At 58.3% G+C, this 15,557-nt stretch overlaps 1 protein-coding gene across 2 annotated transcripts; it reads right to left on the bottom strand.

Annotated features, from left to right (window-relative positions):
• Nucleotides 1-1,476: 1,476 nt before the first annotated feature.
• DPF2 (double PHD fingers 2) lies at nucleotides 1,477-15,008 on the bottom strand. 2 transcript variants are annotated; one of them, XM_055142829.1, is made up of 12 exons: nucleotides 14,855-15,008; nucleotides 9,864-10,024; nucleotides 9,084-9,191; nucleotides 8,518-8,681; nucleotides 7,233-7,325; nucleotides 6,982-7,060; nucleotides 6,481-6,522; nucleotides 5,557-5,694; nucleotides 5,346-5,474; nucleotides 5,105-5,217; nucleotides 4,428-4,509; nucleotides 1,477-2,663 (listed from the first exon to the last, which is right to left on the bottom strand). In XM_055142829.1, the coding sequence occupies exons 1-12, from the start codon at nucleotides 14,884-14,886 to the stop codon at nucleotides 2,587-2,589; spliced, it is 1,218 nt and encodes a 405-aa protein (XP_054998804.1). In that variant the 5' UTR covers nucleotides 14,887-15,008; the 3' UTR covers nucleotides 1,477-2,586. The 2 variants fall into 2 exon arrangements, with proteins under 2 accessions (XP_054998804.1, XP_004618471.1); XM_004618414.2 differs by lacking the exon at nucleotides 6,481-6,522.
• Nucleotides 15,009-15,557: the final 549 nt, after the last annotated feature.

Here is a 15,557-nt window from a genome sequence, read left to right as displayed (position 1 = left end):
ACCCCCTTCATCCTCCTGTCCTGTTAACCTCCACTCTCACAAGCTCTTTCCAAATTTCCTTTCCCTTTCCCCCGTCATTTCTGGCTTAGTCTACTCAACCATCAGGGCTGGGTTTTAGTTCTACTTACTTTCTGACTTGTATTTTTGCCCACAACTGATGGTACCATGCGGTGTCAGGGACCACTGCGACTCCCAGAACCTGGCCTGCCCCTCATGCCACCCCAACCTTGAGCATCCTGCATCTTTTCTGAATGGTCCAAACAGGCTCCCAACATTCACCAGGTTAACAGCCACCTCCAGACTGTTCCCCAAACCTCTCAGGATACTCTGCCACTGCTGCTTGTCTGCCTCTAAAAACTTTTAAGAATTTCACAACAGGGGGCTGGAGCGATAGCACAGCGGGTAGGGCGTTTGCCTTGCACTCGGCCGACCCGGGTTCGAATCCCAGCATCCCATAGGGTCCCCTGAGCACCGCCAGGAGTAACTCCTGAGTGCAGAGCCAGGAGTAACCCCTGTGCATCGCCAGGTGTGTCCCAAAAACCAAAAAAAAAAAAAAAGAATTTCACAACATGTCTAGTGAGATACATGTGAGGATGCTGGCTGCAGGGCAGAGAAACATTCCTGCGTGGAAACACGCCCAAGCTCCAGGGCGGGGTTCAAGCACAGCCCTACTCCTCACTCTCTCCTGTCTAGTTCGGCTCCTAAGGAAGGCCTTAGTTTCTTTATATCATTCTTCTCTACTTAGTAACCAGGCTTCTAGAAACATCTTAACTATGAAGTTGCAAGGTCAACCCATTGCCAAAAATATGCCATCAAATCCAGCACAATTTTCTCTTTAAAACAACCAAGACTGAAGTACACAGGATGCTAAATATGATTCTAACTTAAATATTGTAGTAGTCAGAACAACTATGTTTATGATTCTTTGGGGGGGGATGAGCTTGGCTCCATATTCAGGGGTGCTCATGGGGGCCACATCAGGTGTGGGGATTTGTAGCAGGGTCAGCAGCATGCAAGGTTAGCAATTTATCTCTTGTACGCTCTCCTGCCCCACAGTTATTATTCTTTTGGTTTTTTGGGCCACACCCGGCACTGCATAGGAATTACTCCTGGCTCATGCACTCAGGAATTACTCCTAGCAGTGCTCAGGGGACCATACGGGATGCTGGGAATCGAACCCCGGTCGGCCACATGCAAGTCAAACGCCCTCCCCGCTGTGCTATCGCTCCAGCCCCTCCATAGTTCTTTTAATAAGATATGGATATATCTTGAATTTTTCCATGAGATTAACCAATATACCCAATTTAAAAACTGCTGTATTATGGGGGTGAGGGGAGGTGCACTTCAAATCATCTGAAACCCACTAACTCCTACACTAAGCAAACTCAAAACAACTCGCCATCCCCAGCAGGGTATCTGCAAAGCAGCTGTCCGAAGCAGGAAAGGGAGTCTGAAGTGAATGCATCCAGCACGGGCTCTGTGTAAAAACATTTATTTGTACTAATGTTCAGAGTACAGGGACTAAGGAAAGAAAGAAAAGAAAAAGACACCTCAACTCCAAAGCAACAAGTGAATTAGGGCCTGCCCATTGCCGAGGGGACATGGCTCCAGGGTACCCTGGGAGGAACTGGCCCCCCACTATTTCACATCAGTGTCACCAGGCAGAAAATGCGGAATTGGGGTGTGAATACCTTACCAGCTGCTAGTGAGCGTGCAAGGGCAGAAGGGACTGTCTGGGCCGGCCCCGGGAGCCAGGAGCCGGGCAGAGCAGGAGGCAGAGCTTCCAATTCAGTTACGGGCAGGAGCTGAGTGCCCGGGTCCAGGAAGAACAAAAAAGGGGATTTCGGAGGTAGGCTTTTTCATCAAGTTAAAAAACAGGCACATTATCCAACATCTCCCTGCGGCCCCCAAGTTGCTGCCTTGGCCCCGACATTTCCCCGTCCCCACAAAGCCAAAGGAATAAGGGGGGAGGGCAGAAGATAGCAAGTTCCAAGGGTGCCAAATGCTTCGGTCACTAGGGACCACCTGTGAGAGCGAGTCAGGTGAGCAAAAGGCAGAGTTTGGGTGAGCTGCGACTCCCCAGCGCTGGGGTGCAGTGGGGCGGGGCAGAGCCTGGGGGTCACCAAGAGCATCCTGGCTCAGCCAAGGATCCTGGGGAGCAGAGGTCAGGCTAAGCAGCGCAATGGGCAAGGAAAGCTCCTGCAAGCATGGCCTTGGCCTGCCCAGCCCCGCCTGGCCACCAGATGGAGGCGGGAAGGAAGAGAACTGCTCTCCCACCCTTTCTCAGAGGCCAGCAGCCCCTGTGGCGGCCAGGGCGCGGGCCCAAGGCAGGCAGAGTGAATGCATTCAGGAGCGCGCGGGAGGCTGGGCCCGCGGGGACGCTGGGGCAGTGCGCCTTGGCCTTCTCCCGACGGCCTGGGGCTGAGGCGGTCAGAGCCGCCACCTCAGTTTGCTGCTGCCAAAGGCAGGTTGGCACGACCACCCCAAGGTTCTCTGGACTTGTGAAAGAGGAGGAAGAAGGATGAAGTGGGTATGAAAGACGAGAGAAGGAGGAGAGCCCTAGACGCGTGCGCGCAGCGCGGCCCATCAGGAGGAGTGCTGGTTCTGGTAGATGGACGCTTTCTCTTTCAGCAGGTCCAGACACAGGTGGCAGCTCCAGCTCCCTGCGGGGAAGCAGACGGGTAAGAGGGGATCGCACACACCCAGCCCACCCCAACAGTGCTGTCAGCTACAGGAGGACAGACGCCCTCCAGGAGCGCGGAAGCCCGGGGACCCCGAGCCCCAAAGAACCTCTGCGTCTTCAAGTAGCTCCAGAAACAATTCCCAGAGACAAGCTGGCTTCACCTGGAGGCCCGTTCCCCTCGGGCCTCCTGATCCTTGTGTTAAACCAGAACCAGAATGTTCCTTTTTTGGGAGAGGCATACATGGGGGTGGGGGAAGGCTGGCCACACCTGGTGGTTTAGGGGCTGCTCCTGGGACCATGCGGTGCTGAGGACCGAACCCAAGAAGGCAATCCCCAGGAAGGCCTAGATGTACGCTTTTCTTTGAGAGGCTGCTTCTACAGCGGGTTGGTTTTATATTTTTTGGACCACACCCAGTGATGCTCGAGGGTTGGGGGACCATGCTGGATGCCGTGTGCAAGGCCAGTGGCCTACTCTCTGGCCCCCATATATGATTAATATAAAATTCTGTGCAATTTTTTTTTTTTTGCGTTTTGTTTTCGGACCATACCCACTGCATTCAGGGTTTACTCCTGGTGGGCTCAGAAGACCATAGCGGCACGCGTGCTTGTCAGCCGCATACAAGCCAAGCACCTGAGCCGCTGTACTCTCTGCCCCTGCATGTTGTTGTTTCACTGCTAAAGACAAAACACGCCACTTGTCCGCAAGCAGACTGGTAAACCGGGCAGGGCACCGACACACTGCCACATCAGAAGCCTCCCTCCATGGGACAGCAGTCTGGCCACTCTCAGCATGCTTCCTCATGACACTACGCTGTCCTTGGGGACACTGACAGCTAAGGGGAACCACTGGACTGATTTTTGTTAGATGATCCTTGGCCCGTACCTTATGGTACTCAGGGGACCATGCAGTGCCAGGTATCAAAGCCAGTGTTCCCCCTTGCTTAGGAGATGCTCCAAATCTCAGAGCCCTCTCCTTGGCTCAACTTCCAAATCCCCCCACACACTTTAAAGATTTGTGCGTGGCTGCCCAACTTTTTGGTGGCACCACTACTGCCAGCAGCTTCCCTAAACCCACAGCTTCAGGAACTGAACTGCCAGTGCGTGGGGCGGGGAGCAGGCTCCAGCCAGGCTCACGTCCCTCCCCAAGTGTCAGGCACGGAGCAGTGAGCACTAAGCCATCAAGTCTGGAGAGCCGATACCAGAGTGTCCGTCAGACAAGCTCTGAGCCGAGTTTTTGGATGGGATGAGGAAGAAACAACACTCCCAGTGACCGTTCTCTCAACAAGGCCACACAGCCCTGGTGATAATGCACAAGTGGGAACCCCGGGATGCTAAAATGCAAGAAAAGCCTCTGAACCAAGCAACTAAAGTGCCAACTCCTACCATTTGATTTTTTGGGGGGTAGGAGTACTGGACCATACCCACAGTGCTCAGGTGACCATACGCAGCCTCTGGCTACAAAGCAGGAAAAATGGGATAGAGGTGAGCACTTTACTCCCAACACTATCTCTATAGCTCTGGGACTCTTGAATTTGGAATAAAAAACTGCTGAGAAAATTGATTTACAGGGCCAGAGTGGGAACACAGCTGGCAGGGCGCTTTCCTTGCAAGTGCCCTTCCCGAGTTCAATCCCCAGCAACCCATACAGTGCCACGTGCCAGGAGAGACCCTGAGTGCAGGGCCAGGAGAAAGCCCCCAACTGGTAACAGGTGCACTGGAGCAGAGACGGGTGGCACCAGCTTACCTTCAGGAGGCTCCGACATGGACGGAGTGAGACAGTACATGTGGTAGCCGCGGTCACAGTCGTCACAGAAGAGCAGCTGGTCCTGTAGAGAGGAGGGGTTGGGGCGAGTGACCACGGGCTCCAGGCAGGCAGTGGGGTGAGCAGCGGGGACGCTGCTGCAGACTGCGGCTACATCCGAGAGAACAGGGCAGGGGGCAGGCTGCAGCCCCGGCGGGCCGGTTCCTGCGGCCCCAGGACACTTGGCGACACATAGCCGCCTCAGGCCTCACGCAGGCTGCTCTTTTCTTGGGAATACTCTTCCGTCACAGTGGCATGCGGGTTCCTGTGACGCCATCTCCGTGGGAAGGCCCCTGACTACCTAACCTAGCTACCCAGCGACTCTGCAACGTTACTCGCTTCCTTTCCTTCACAGCGCATCACCAGAATGTCACTGACATCCATGCTCCTTGCTGTCCCCACGGAATGTGAACGTGGTAAGGGCAGGGCCCTCCCTGGTCTAGCTTAGCGCCTCAGCGCCTGGAGTGCGCCTGACACCCAGTGCGTGCCATGAAAACCTGCCAAACCAACCCCAGTTCTGGCTGGGACGCTGGGGAGGGGCGTGCGGGGGGGCCTCGCTCCCCAGACCAAGGAAGCCCACGGAGGGGGACTGAGAAGGAGCGTGCAGGGGGGACACGCACGTCATTCTCGGAGGTGCCGCAGATGTTGCAGCACTTGCACTCGATGCACTGCCAGCGGTAGGTCTTCACTGCCGCCATCATCACGGGCGTGAACTGCAGGCAAGACGGGTGCCCTGTGGGGGGGGAGCAAGTGAAACAGGCGGCCGGGGGCGGGAGGAGCAAGGCGCCTGGTGGACCGTGACAGCCCCTGGACACTGGGGAAAGCCTGCGGGAGCGGTGCGGGCGGCGGGCGTGGAGGTACCTGAGCGGCCACAGTCGGAGCAGGACACCAGCTCCTCGGGCTGCCCCGTCTTCTTGTTGATCTTGGAGTCCCCCAGGCAGAAGTCGCAGTAGTTGTTGGGCAGGGCCAAGCCATCGGGGCCCTTCTTGGCTACAGGGAGAGAGCAAGAACTCTGAAGCCACCCGCACCCCTTGGCAGCAGGCCCTGGCCCTGGCCCTGGCCTGAAGCTTACATTTCTGCTCCTCGGCCCGCTGGGAGACCGGGGTGGGGGGCTGCGAGTCCTCCTTGTCCTCGCCCTCCTCCTCAGCCAGGTGCGAGTGTGCGTAGTGGTAGCTGAGGCCTGGCCGGTTCTTGTAGCGCTTTCCACAAACTGAGCAGGGAGAAGACATGCAACCAGTGAGGGTCCGGCGCGCCTCACCCAACCCTCCAGGCGGGGGCTTCCACTGACCTGCCCGGACGTGACGCTCACAGGGCCACCTCCCCCCGGCCAGGAGCAGGCCCCTGCATCGCCCCCGCCCTGCTTCTCAGCTAATGCCCAGCCCACGGCCAGCTCTCCCCGTCCACACTGCCCCGCCCCCACTCGCCCTGGGAATGGTCCTGGAAGGAGTATCTGGAGTCTTGTGGGAAGGGGAAGGAGACTCCCAACTGACCCAGAACCCAGCTCTGCTGAAGTGGACAGAGGCGCAGGGAGCAGCCCGTGAGGCCAGGCTCGCCTGCCACTTGCCGAAAAGCCCTGCCCAGCCCCACCGACGAGCAAGGAGCAGATTCCCAAGAGGCATCTGGAAACCTCCAGAGTGACAGCACGGGCCACAGGTCAGGGGACAGAGGGGAGAGGACAGGTGAGGAGGTGGCGGGAGGCAGGGACATGAGCCGCCCACCAGGTGTGTGTTGGGGAAGAGGGAGCAGAGGGCTGTTGGGAACCGGCCCCTGCACTGCTGAGCCGCCCCATGCAGTGGGCCCAAGCAGCCCCGGAGTGACCTGCGGGGCCAAGCAGCGGGAGGGGCGCGTCCAGACGGTGACGGGGAGCGCACAGCGGACACCCGCCTCTCCCCCGCCATCCCAGAGACTGCGAAACCAGCAGCACAGATGAGGCGCAGACAAACACAGGAGGGAAAAGGGAAGGAAAACCACAAGTCTGAGAAGTGGAGAGAGCTACCTCTCTGGGGCGCTTTCGAGGTATGCTTTTGTTTGAAACTATCTGAAAGACAGAAAGAAAAGTCATGAGAAGAAGGCCTTGACACACGCGAGACAGGAGCGGCGGCGGCAGGAAAGCGGAGCAGACCAGAGAGAGGCCAGCGGCGATGGTGCTCTCAGAGTGGAGGGACAGAGGTGGGGCGAGTCAGAGAGGGGAGAGTGAGAACAGACACGGGGGACCTGGGCCAACTCCTGGGGCCGTGGCTGGAGCTGGGCCGGCAGACCTGGAAGTCGACCGGCCTGCTGTGTGCACCCCCCCCGCACCCCCCCAGCCCCCAGGACAGCGGGAATCTGGCCCAGAGCATGCAGGCCCCCACCCAGTAGCAGAGGCCAGGGCCTTGCGGGGTCTCAGAGGGCACAAGCTGCCAGGCAGGACAGGAGCCCAGGCTGTTTCCCCTCTAAGCGTGGACACAACCCCCCTCCTCTCATCTGAGCACGCCCCTCCCCGCGGTGAGGCACTCACTGTCACAGGCGTAGGGCTTGTCCCGGTCCTCCAGGATGGAAGCGTCCAACTTCTTGCGGGCACTGCCCACACCTTTACCCTGCCAAGAGCCACAAGATGCCCTGACTAGGCTGTCAGGGCCCGGGGGCCCAACCCCCCGGAACAAGCAGCAGATCTCCCAAGAAAAGGGACAGAGGTCACAAAAAGCCATGAAGCAGCAGTCTGCAGACCCTCCCCCGCCCCCGTGCCGGAGGCCGAACTGGGGCCCTCACCTTGGATTTGCCCTTGCCGCGGCGCTTCGGAGTGTCTTCTTCATAGTCCTCATCGTCAAGGTCGTCGAGGAAATCATCCGGTTCTAGGATGCGCTGAGAGGGCAGGATGGGTTTTATGGGGTTTTTTTTTTGGCCACACCCAGTGATGCTCAGGGGTTACTCTTCGCTTTGGGCTTGGGAATCACTCCTAGAGGTGCCGAGAGGACTGTATGGGATGCTGGGGATCAAACCCAGGTCAGCCACAGGCAAACGGCCTCCCCGATGTGCCATCACTCTAGCCCCTCTTTGTCTGGTTAGGGGTGACAGCAGGTGATGCCAGGGGTATTCCTGACTCTTGTCCCCTCCCAGTCTCACTTCTCAGCTCTAACTTAGAGCCGTGGGGCCAGGGAGATGGCCAGGGGGCCATGGAGGCCCAGCTCCCATCCCTGCCACTCCAGGTGCAGCCCTCAAGAGTAAGGTAAGTATGAGCTCACGGGATGGTTCTATGTAGGCATCGAGGGGTTTGAGCCAGGACTGTGATGTCAGGACTCTTCCTCCTGTCGCTGTGGTGAGGGGTCACTCCTGGCGGGGCTTGGGGAACCCTCTGCCTTGCTGGGGACTGCACCCAGGCTGGCTGCAAAGACAGGCGGCTCACCCACGGCGCGAGCTCTCTAGCAGTCAGGAAGGATTTTAAAACTGCTCCCTTCAACGCTGCCAGGTGTGAAATGAAGACTTCAGCCCCCATATGACTGCAGAGAGGGCACTTAGCACGGTGCCTGGCAGGTTTGTAGCTCTTCTACCTTCCTATCTTTTGGCCCTCCCGGCAGTGCTCAGAGGTCTTAGTGCTGGGGCTACTGCCTGCCGAGCACAGGCCCCCCCGGTACTACCCCTACCTTTAGCTCATTTAGTTTGGTGTCGGGGGCCACACCTGCTAGTACTCAGAAGTTTCTCCTGGCTCAGTATCCTGAGGCCACTCCCAGCGGTACTAAGGGGATCAAATCTGAGATTCCTTCCTAGTCAGCTGAGCAGTCTCCCTCGCCTGTAGACATTACCTTCCCTGTCGTCTGCATGACCAATGTACCAAAACCTCTTGTGGAAAAGAAAGTGAGTCAGCGCGTTTGTACACGGAGGTAAAGAGCGGGACAGACTGGGCAGAGACAGCCAAGTGGCCAGGGCTCCAATAGTCACGACACAGGAACAGAGGTGCAGGGGTCTGCACCTGGCCCCCCGCTGCTGAATCCATTCCATTCACGGGTAGCCTCTGAGGCAGAGGCGTTGGCTGGCACCATCAGTGCTAGTCTCGTACCTTTCGTGCTCGACTGTTGGTCACAGGGAACTCGCCCAGGCTGTCGTCGTCCACTCGGGGATCCGGGGCACCTCGCTTCTCCAGGGGGTCCGTGCGCAGCAGCGCCTCTAAGCTACTGCCATCCTGAGAGATGAGCCCCTCCTTCTTCAGGGTCTGGTCTGTGTCTGCAGGCAGTCGGGCAGGGCGGGCTCAGTGTGAGGCGCCCACTTGGGGCTCCAGGGCCGGCCCGGCCTCAGGCCACTCGCTGCCTTCAAGTTTCTGGCTCTCCAGAACCAAACACCACGAGGACTCGGTAGCCGAGCGTCTCAATCTCCCTGTCTTCCCAACTACACTGGGTTCTTCTGTTTTTGGTGCCACATCTAGAGTGCTCAGGGACCATATGGGACACTGGCGATGGAACCCAGGCAAGTGCCCTCCCCACTGTGCTATCACTCCGGCCCTAAAGTGGGTTCTTCGGCAGGATTCACATCTTACTCCTTTCCCACTTCAGCATGCCTGGGCACGGCGAGCGTGCCGAGGGCTCTCACTAGCTACGGCCAGGCCCCTCAGGGAGGCGCGTGCGTCACCTGGTTTAATAGATGGGAAGGAAAGTCTTGGGTCTTCAGGAGGGTGGGCTCGCCGCTTTTTCCGCCACCGTCGGGCAGGGTAGGAGTACAGCTGCCCCGAAGCTAATCCTACGGCAAGGGGGGAGAAGGAGATCAAGACCTAAGCCAGCTATGAGAACTACTGTCAATCAGTGGCCAAAAGGGCCCCTGAGTTCCACAGAACACCAGGAGTCAGGACAGTGAGGAGAGGAGAGGCGAAGTTTATTTGCAGCACTGTTGTCCCATTGTTCATCAATTTGCTGGAGCGGCACCAGTAATGTCTCCATTGTGAGACTTGTTACAGTTTTTGGCATATCGAATATGCCACAGGTAGCTTGCCAGGCTTTGCCATGAGGGTGGGATACTCTCGGTAGCATGCCAGGCTCTGTGAGGGAAGGAGAAATCGAACCCAGGTGGGCCGCGTGCAAGGCAAAAGCCCTACCCGCTGTGCTATCTCTCCAGTCCAACAGTAACAACACAAGTTTATTTAAAAAAAAAAAAAAAAACCGCAAAACCCAAAACATACAGTTTTCCTCCCAGAACCCCCCAAAACAATCCTCCCCCACCCCCTTTTTGAGACAGTGTAAGCTTAAGAGACTGGATAACACATAACTCGAGAAGCCGCTGCAGGACAGAAAATGAGCAAGTCGGAGGGATCCGGTGTGCTCAGGACACGGGCAGACAGCAAGGAGCCCAATCCCCGGCACATCCCCTAAGCGACGGCGGCTGCTCTCTCCCAGGATGCTGAGCGCGGAGCCTCACCTGGACCCCGATGCCGCTTTTCCATCCAGATGTAACAGTTGCTCTGGGCGACTCCTGTCTGCGAGTCCAGGAAAGGCAGGCGCACGCTGCGCTCGGCACAGAGGCGGGCATTGTAGTTGTGGCACTGCTCCATGGCATCCTTGTAGTACTGCTCCCCCAGGCTGCAGGCAGAATCAGGCAGGGTGGAGGGGGGCTGGCACCGAGCTCGCCCTCGCCATCTGCTTCTCTCTCAGGCCCAAGGGACTGCAAGTCTGGCTCTTTAGTTCGACCTGCCTGCCGTTCAGCCTCGTGAGACCTCCAGCGTCTCAGCCAGCCATTATGAGGAAAGGCACTTTACAAATAAATTACCACCGGGAACACATGATTTCATCATGTGTCTACTCAAGACTTCAGTCTGAACCACAGGCGGGCAGAAACCCACGTTTGCGGGCCTCTCGCGCGGCCAGTTTCCCTGTGCTAGCCCAGATGCTGCTTCTCTCTGCCCTCCTGACTCGGCAGCAGAGGGCAGCCATCCACTCCTTTTAGAAAATCAAATTGGGGGGGCTGGAGCAATAGCACAGCGGGTAGGGCATTTGCCTTGCACACAGCAGACCCGGGTTCGATTCCCAGCATCCCATATGGTCCCCTGAGCACCTCCAGGAGTTATTTCTGAGTGCAAAGCCAGGAGTAACCCCTGTGCACCGCCGGGTGTGACCCAAAAAGCAAAAAAAAAAAAAAAAAAAAAATGGGGGAAATAATTCATCAAGATCTTGTACAGCGGGGGCAGGGAGACGACCCCAGGACCTGAGCACACACTTTGCATGCACCAGCCCCAAGTTTTGGCCCTCAACACTGCATGGCTCCTGGAGCAACCTCTAAGCACCCTGAGGTGAAGCTCGAGCACCACCAGGTTTGGTTCAAGTTTCAAAATATAAAAGTGGGACCAGAACTATAGTGCGCCTGGATTGTATGCTGCCAACCTGGATTTGATCCCATATGGTCCCCAAACGCCAGGAGTCACCCCTGAGTGCAGAGCAGAGGTAAGCCCTGAGCACCACTGGGTGTGGCCCCCAAACAAAACATACAGTATATAACAATGTATATACACGGCATATATTATAGAAAACAATACAAACTTCAATATATGTAAGCAACATATAACTCTGTGTTAGAGCTGTACCATAAAATTCTGTCACTTACAAGAAAAAAGAAAAACAAGAGTATGGGGCCAGAGAGATAACAAAGACAGAGTAGGGGGAAAGGCACTTCCCTTGCATGTAGCTGACCCCGGCTCAATCCCCAGCACCACCTCATGGTCCCCTGAGCACTGGCAGGAGTGACCCCTGAGCGCAGAGCTGGGAGCAAGCCCTGCATCCTGGGTGTGGCCTAACTCCATCCCCTACCCCAAATAAAAAGGGGAAAGTGCTTCATCTACTAATATTAAATTATCTCCAAGAGTGACAAGCCGAGAAGTGCAATGGGAGCTACCGTGTATGTGGCAAAAAAGAGATTGCAGGTTCTCAGAAAAAACAGACTATAGGACTCTGTTCTATATTATCATTTTATATGTTTTTTTTTTTCTTCTTTCTGGGTCACACCAGGCAATGCTCAGGAGTCACTCCTGGCTCTGCATTCAGGAATTACTCCTGGCAGTGCTGGGGGACCAGTATCAAACCCGGGTTGGCCACATGGAAGGCAAACTCCCAACCCGCTCCGGCCCCACATTTTATGTTATTTATTTATTTATTTGGGAGGGGGGGAGGTTTGGGTCACACCTGGTTGTGCCTAGGGCTTACTCCTGCAAGGCAAGAGCCTGCCCTGCCGTGTTCTCCCTCCAGCCCCTGTACGTTCTAAATGCTTTCTACTGTCTTTGTTCTTCGGGTCGTATCTGGCAGTGCTCAGGGATCACCCCTGGCGATGCTCAGGGGACCATGCTGTGCCAGGTCCAGAGAGCCGGCAAGGCCTACTCTCCACAACTCTCCGAGCCAGTTCCCCCGCCCCATTAGCTTTTGGATCTTGAATTAGGTATTTAACTGGTTGATTCTAATTTTACAGTCAACAGAAATCAAATATACTCTGTGCTCACAGCCTTTTCACTGGTACTAATCTACAGACACCGGCTTTCTCAATGGCACTCGGAGGCTCTTTGCTGTTCTCACACCACTAAATCAAAAGGGAAAGAACTGTCATCGTCAAACACTCACCTTGGGATCTGAATACGGTAAGCCAACAGCAGAGCCTCCAGCTCTAAGAAGTGAGTCTACAAAGCCAATCCTGTCCCCCTCCCTCAGGATTTAACAAATACTGGAGCGTGAGCTGATTACAGCAGCACATCCCCACTTACTGGGACAACCCTGCCCTCCAGGACCCCCACCCCCCAGTCCTCAGGCCACACCTGGTGGTGTAGAGGGTTGCTCCTGGGGGTTGCTCTCAGCACTGCAGGGGGATCTAACTGCGCAGTGCCAAGGATTGAACCTGAGCCTCCCACATACGTGTGAAGAATGCACCCCGCCCTCTGGGCTAGTTCCCTGGCCCCAACTGGCCGGCCTTACAATACACTCAGGGCAGACTGTGCTCCCCTGTATCCCTAGCACCCAGATTTGCGGAAAGACTGGTCGGGCTGCAAGTCACAGAGCGAATAAACAGCCCCCCAAGATCCAGACTCCTCTGCTGGAGGGAGGCAGCCTGCAAACGCACTGGCAGGCCGTGAGGGAGACGCGGGCACAGCAGGGAATGAGGCCCCCAAGCTGAGCTACAGCAGCAAAGCCTGCTCGGGGCTGTGAAAGGGGCTCTCGCTGGGCACCGCAGCAGGTCACTGCCGACAGCCACGCAGCTCCCCGGCCACTGAGACACAGCACACACAGGAGCGGCGCTGACTGCAGGAGCTGTAAGGACTGTACTCGAGGCAGGCATGCACCTCCTGCTGGAGCGAAGGCACGGGCACCCAAGCGCCTGCCTGGAGGAGGCAGTCACGTCCGCCCGCACTACACAGGAAAGTGGGACCAGGCTGAGCACAGCAGCGCCGGAGTCTCTGCAGAGGGAGTTGGTACTGACACGGGGAGTCAAACTGAAGAAAGGGCCCCCGGCGCTGAAGCTGCAAAGTCCCAGCAAGGAGGCCAGCGTGTAGGGAAATGGAGGAGAAACGTTCTCTCAAAGCCCCTCACTGGATCTGACATTTCAGAAGGTGAGGCACACAGGAGCTGGGAAGAAGGTATCAGTAGGGGGCCGAAGAGAAAGTCCAGCGGGTAGGGTGTCTGCACGCAGCCAACTTGGGCTCACTCCCCGGCACTCCATATGGTCCCCCAAGCATCGCCAGGAGTGACCCCTGAGCACAGTCGGGTGTACCCTCCCCTGCCCCCTGCAGAAAAAGAGCCGTAGGGAAAGGATCTGCACCAAGCGGGGCCGGCCCACCACAGCGCCGGGAAACCAAACAGAACTCAGAGCTCCAAGCCCAAGAAAGTCAAGCTCCAAATCTTGTTACCTGATTCAACAGGTTTCAAAGCCTGCCAGCCAAAGTTATTCGACTATCCCCCTCACTGCAAAGAAGGCCCAAAGGACTGTCAATCCCAAGCCCTCCTGTGGGAAGGACAGAGACCTCAGAGAAAGGAACATTCTTCTCCCACAAGCAGCTGTGACAGACAAGACACAGCAGGCTGAAGACGGAGCAGAAAGGCAGCTGGCCCAGGGGGCGCGCAGAAGCCCCCACCTCTGAAAGTCCGCAAGGAAATGCTAGAATTGAGGAGATCGCTCCTTTCTCATTGCCACGGAGCAGAACAGGGGATGCTGCGGACCCCCGGGACCTTCTCCATCTCTCTAGGTCCTGGTCCCTGGCCGCCCTACCTGCTGCTCTACTTCCCACCACGGAAAACCCCATTAACTTGGACCCTCAACACCCAGGCCAGTGACCATCGCCCTGCCCCAACCCCCTGTAAGAAACTTGGATTCTCTTTTACTGGGAGGTGGGGGGGGGGGCACGAAACGTGGGTAAAAGCTCCCCTGCCCCCGGGGTCTGAGTCAGGAAGGAGGACCGGATAGAGGGTAGATCAACAGCGTCATTTCGAAACCGAGGGAAATGTCAGCCTGGAGCGCGCCGGGAAAGAGAGCGGAGTGGGCAGACCCGGGAGCGAGAACAGCGCTGGCAAGCGGGAGGCTGAGAGCCAGTCACAGGGAGAGAAAAAAAAAAAAAGGCAAAAAACCGCAAGAGGAGGAGGAGGAGGCACTTAGCTTAATGGAAGTGGGAGGGCGGCCTCGCGAGGCTCGGGCGGGGGTGCAGCCGGGGGCCCTGGAACCCGCTCCCGGGAAAAGGGGCTCAGACCCACACAAAGGCGGAGGAGCCCGGGAGGCCCCTGCAACCGTCCCCCCACCATCACGAGGCCCTTGTCATCCAGCCCCAACCCCGCACCCGCATCCTCCCCCCTGCACCCAGCCCCTTCTATTCCGGAACCGGTTCCCAGCCCACTTCAACTCTTCAGCTGGGGGGCGGAGGCGGGGGGAGGGGGGGAGAATGGGGCAAAGCAAGTCCCGCAGCTCACGGGCCCCCGACTCTGGCAACTAACTTTGCGGGGAGCCCGACCCGCGCCCCCCAGGCCGCCCACCCGGGGGTCCACCCAAGGCGGCCTGGGCAGCTCGGGGGCAGCCCTCGGGGGCGAGCCCGGGCCGTCTCCCCCGAAGTCCCTTCCCTTCCCTCTGCGGCTCCACCGCCGCCCCCCGGGACGTGGGCTGCCGCCCCTCGACCCCGGCCCGGCCGCCCCGGGACTCGCTCTCCCCCGCCGGCCCGGCGCGCGCAGACGGCGGCTCCGTGTGGCCCCCGCGGGGCCTCCACAAGTTTCCAAAGAAGCGCAGCGTCTTCTCGGAGTCCACGGCGGCCCTCCCCGCTAGGAGTCGCCCCCAGGCTGCCTCGGGCCCGTCCCTGGCTCCGCGCCCTTCCTCCCCGCCTGCCCGCCGCCCCGTCCCGACTCCCCAGGCTCCTTCCCACACCTCCCGGCCTAGGGGACGGGGAAAAGGGCACTCACAGCTTCACTACATTTTCCACCACGGCCGCCATCTTCCCTGCCGCTCTGCCTCAGGCCGGGAGGCCCGGAGCCCGCAGCGCGCAGGCGCCGGAACCGCTCCGGGGAGCCGGGCGGCTCGTCCCTCTGCGCAGGCGCCGGAACCCCTCCGGGGAGCCCGGCGGCTCGTCCCTCTGCGCAGGCGCTAGGACCACTCCGGGTAGCCTGGTTCCAGTCGCTCTGCGCAGGCGCGAACCGCTTCGGGAAGCCGGGCTCCAATCTCTCTGCGCAGGCGCCGGGACCACTCGGAACGAGGGGGAGCCGGGCTCCAGTCTCTGCGCAGGCGCTTCCTGGGCGCGCGCCCGGGATCGAGCGACGGAGAACGAGCTTCGCGCCCATTGGCCGAGACTCGGGGCCGGCGGCCTCAGCGCAGGCGTAGCAGAGGTGGCCGCCCGCGCTCCGTGGCGCCTGCGCACTCCCACGCCTTCCGTTTGCAAGAATGGTCCGAGGGGTCTGATGGGGTGTCGATGAGCCTAGGGGTCGGCGCGCGCGCGTTCTGGTTCCTCGCTGACCTTGAACCCCTTGCCCTGATTCACAAGCGGCACTGTGGGGGTGCGGGGGGGGCAGCAGGAAAGTGTCAGGCCCAGGTCATTGGAGCTTCCAAATTTTTTTTTTTCTCTAGCTAACCCTTTGAACGGACAGCAACTGGGTGGGGAAAGGATGTTCT

Source organism: Sorex araneus, chromosome 6 (genome assembly GCF_027595985.1).
Source record: "Sorex araneus isolate mSorAra2 chromosome 6, mSorAra2.pri, whole genome shotgun sequence".
NCBI lineage: Eukaryota > Metazoa > Chordata > Mammalia > Eulipotyphla > Soricidae > Sorex > Sorex araneus.
Note: the sequence above shows the minus strand (reverse complement) of the source record. Positions and strands in the feature narration are given on the sequence as shown.

Coding starts and splice junctions, on each gene's coding strand:
- DPF2 (XM_055142829.1), bottom strand. CDS start 14,886: ATGGCGGCCGTGGTGGAAAATGTAGTGAAGCT. Junction 6,523..6,981: donor CAAGCCCTACGCCTGTGACA/GTGAGTGCCTCA, acceptor TCTGTCTTTCAG/ATAGTTTCAAACAAAAGCAT. Junction 5,475..5,556: donor GCGGGCCGAGGAGCAGAAAT/GTAAGCTTCAGG, acceptor CTCTCCCTGTAG/CCAAGAAGGGCCCCGATGGC.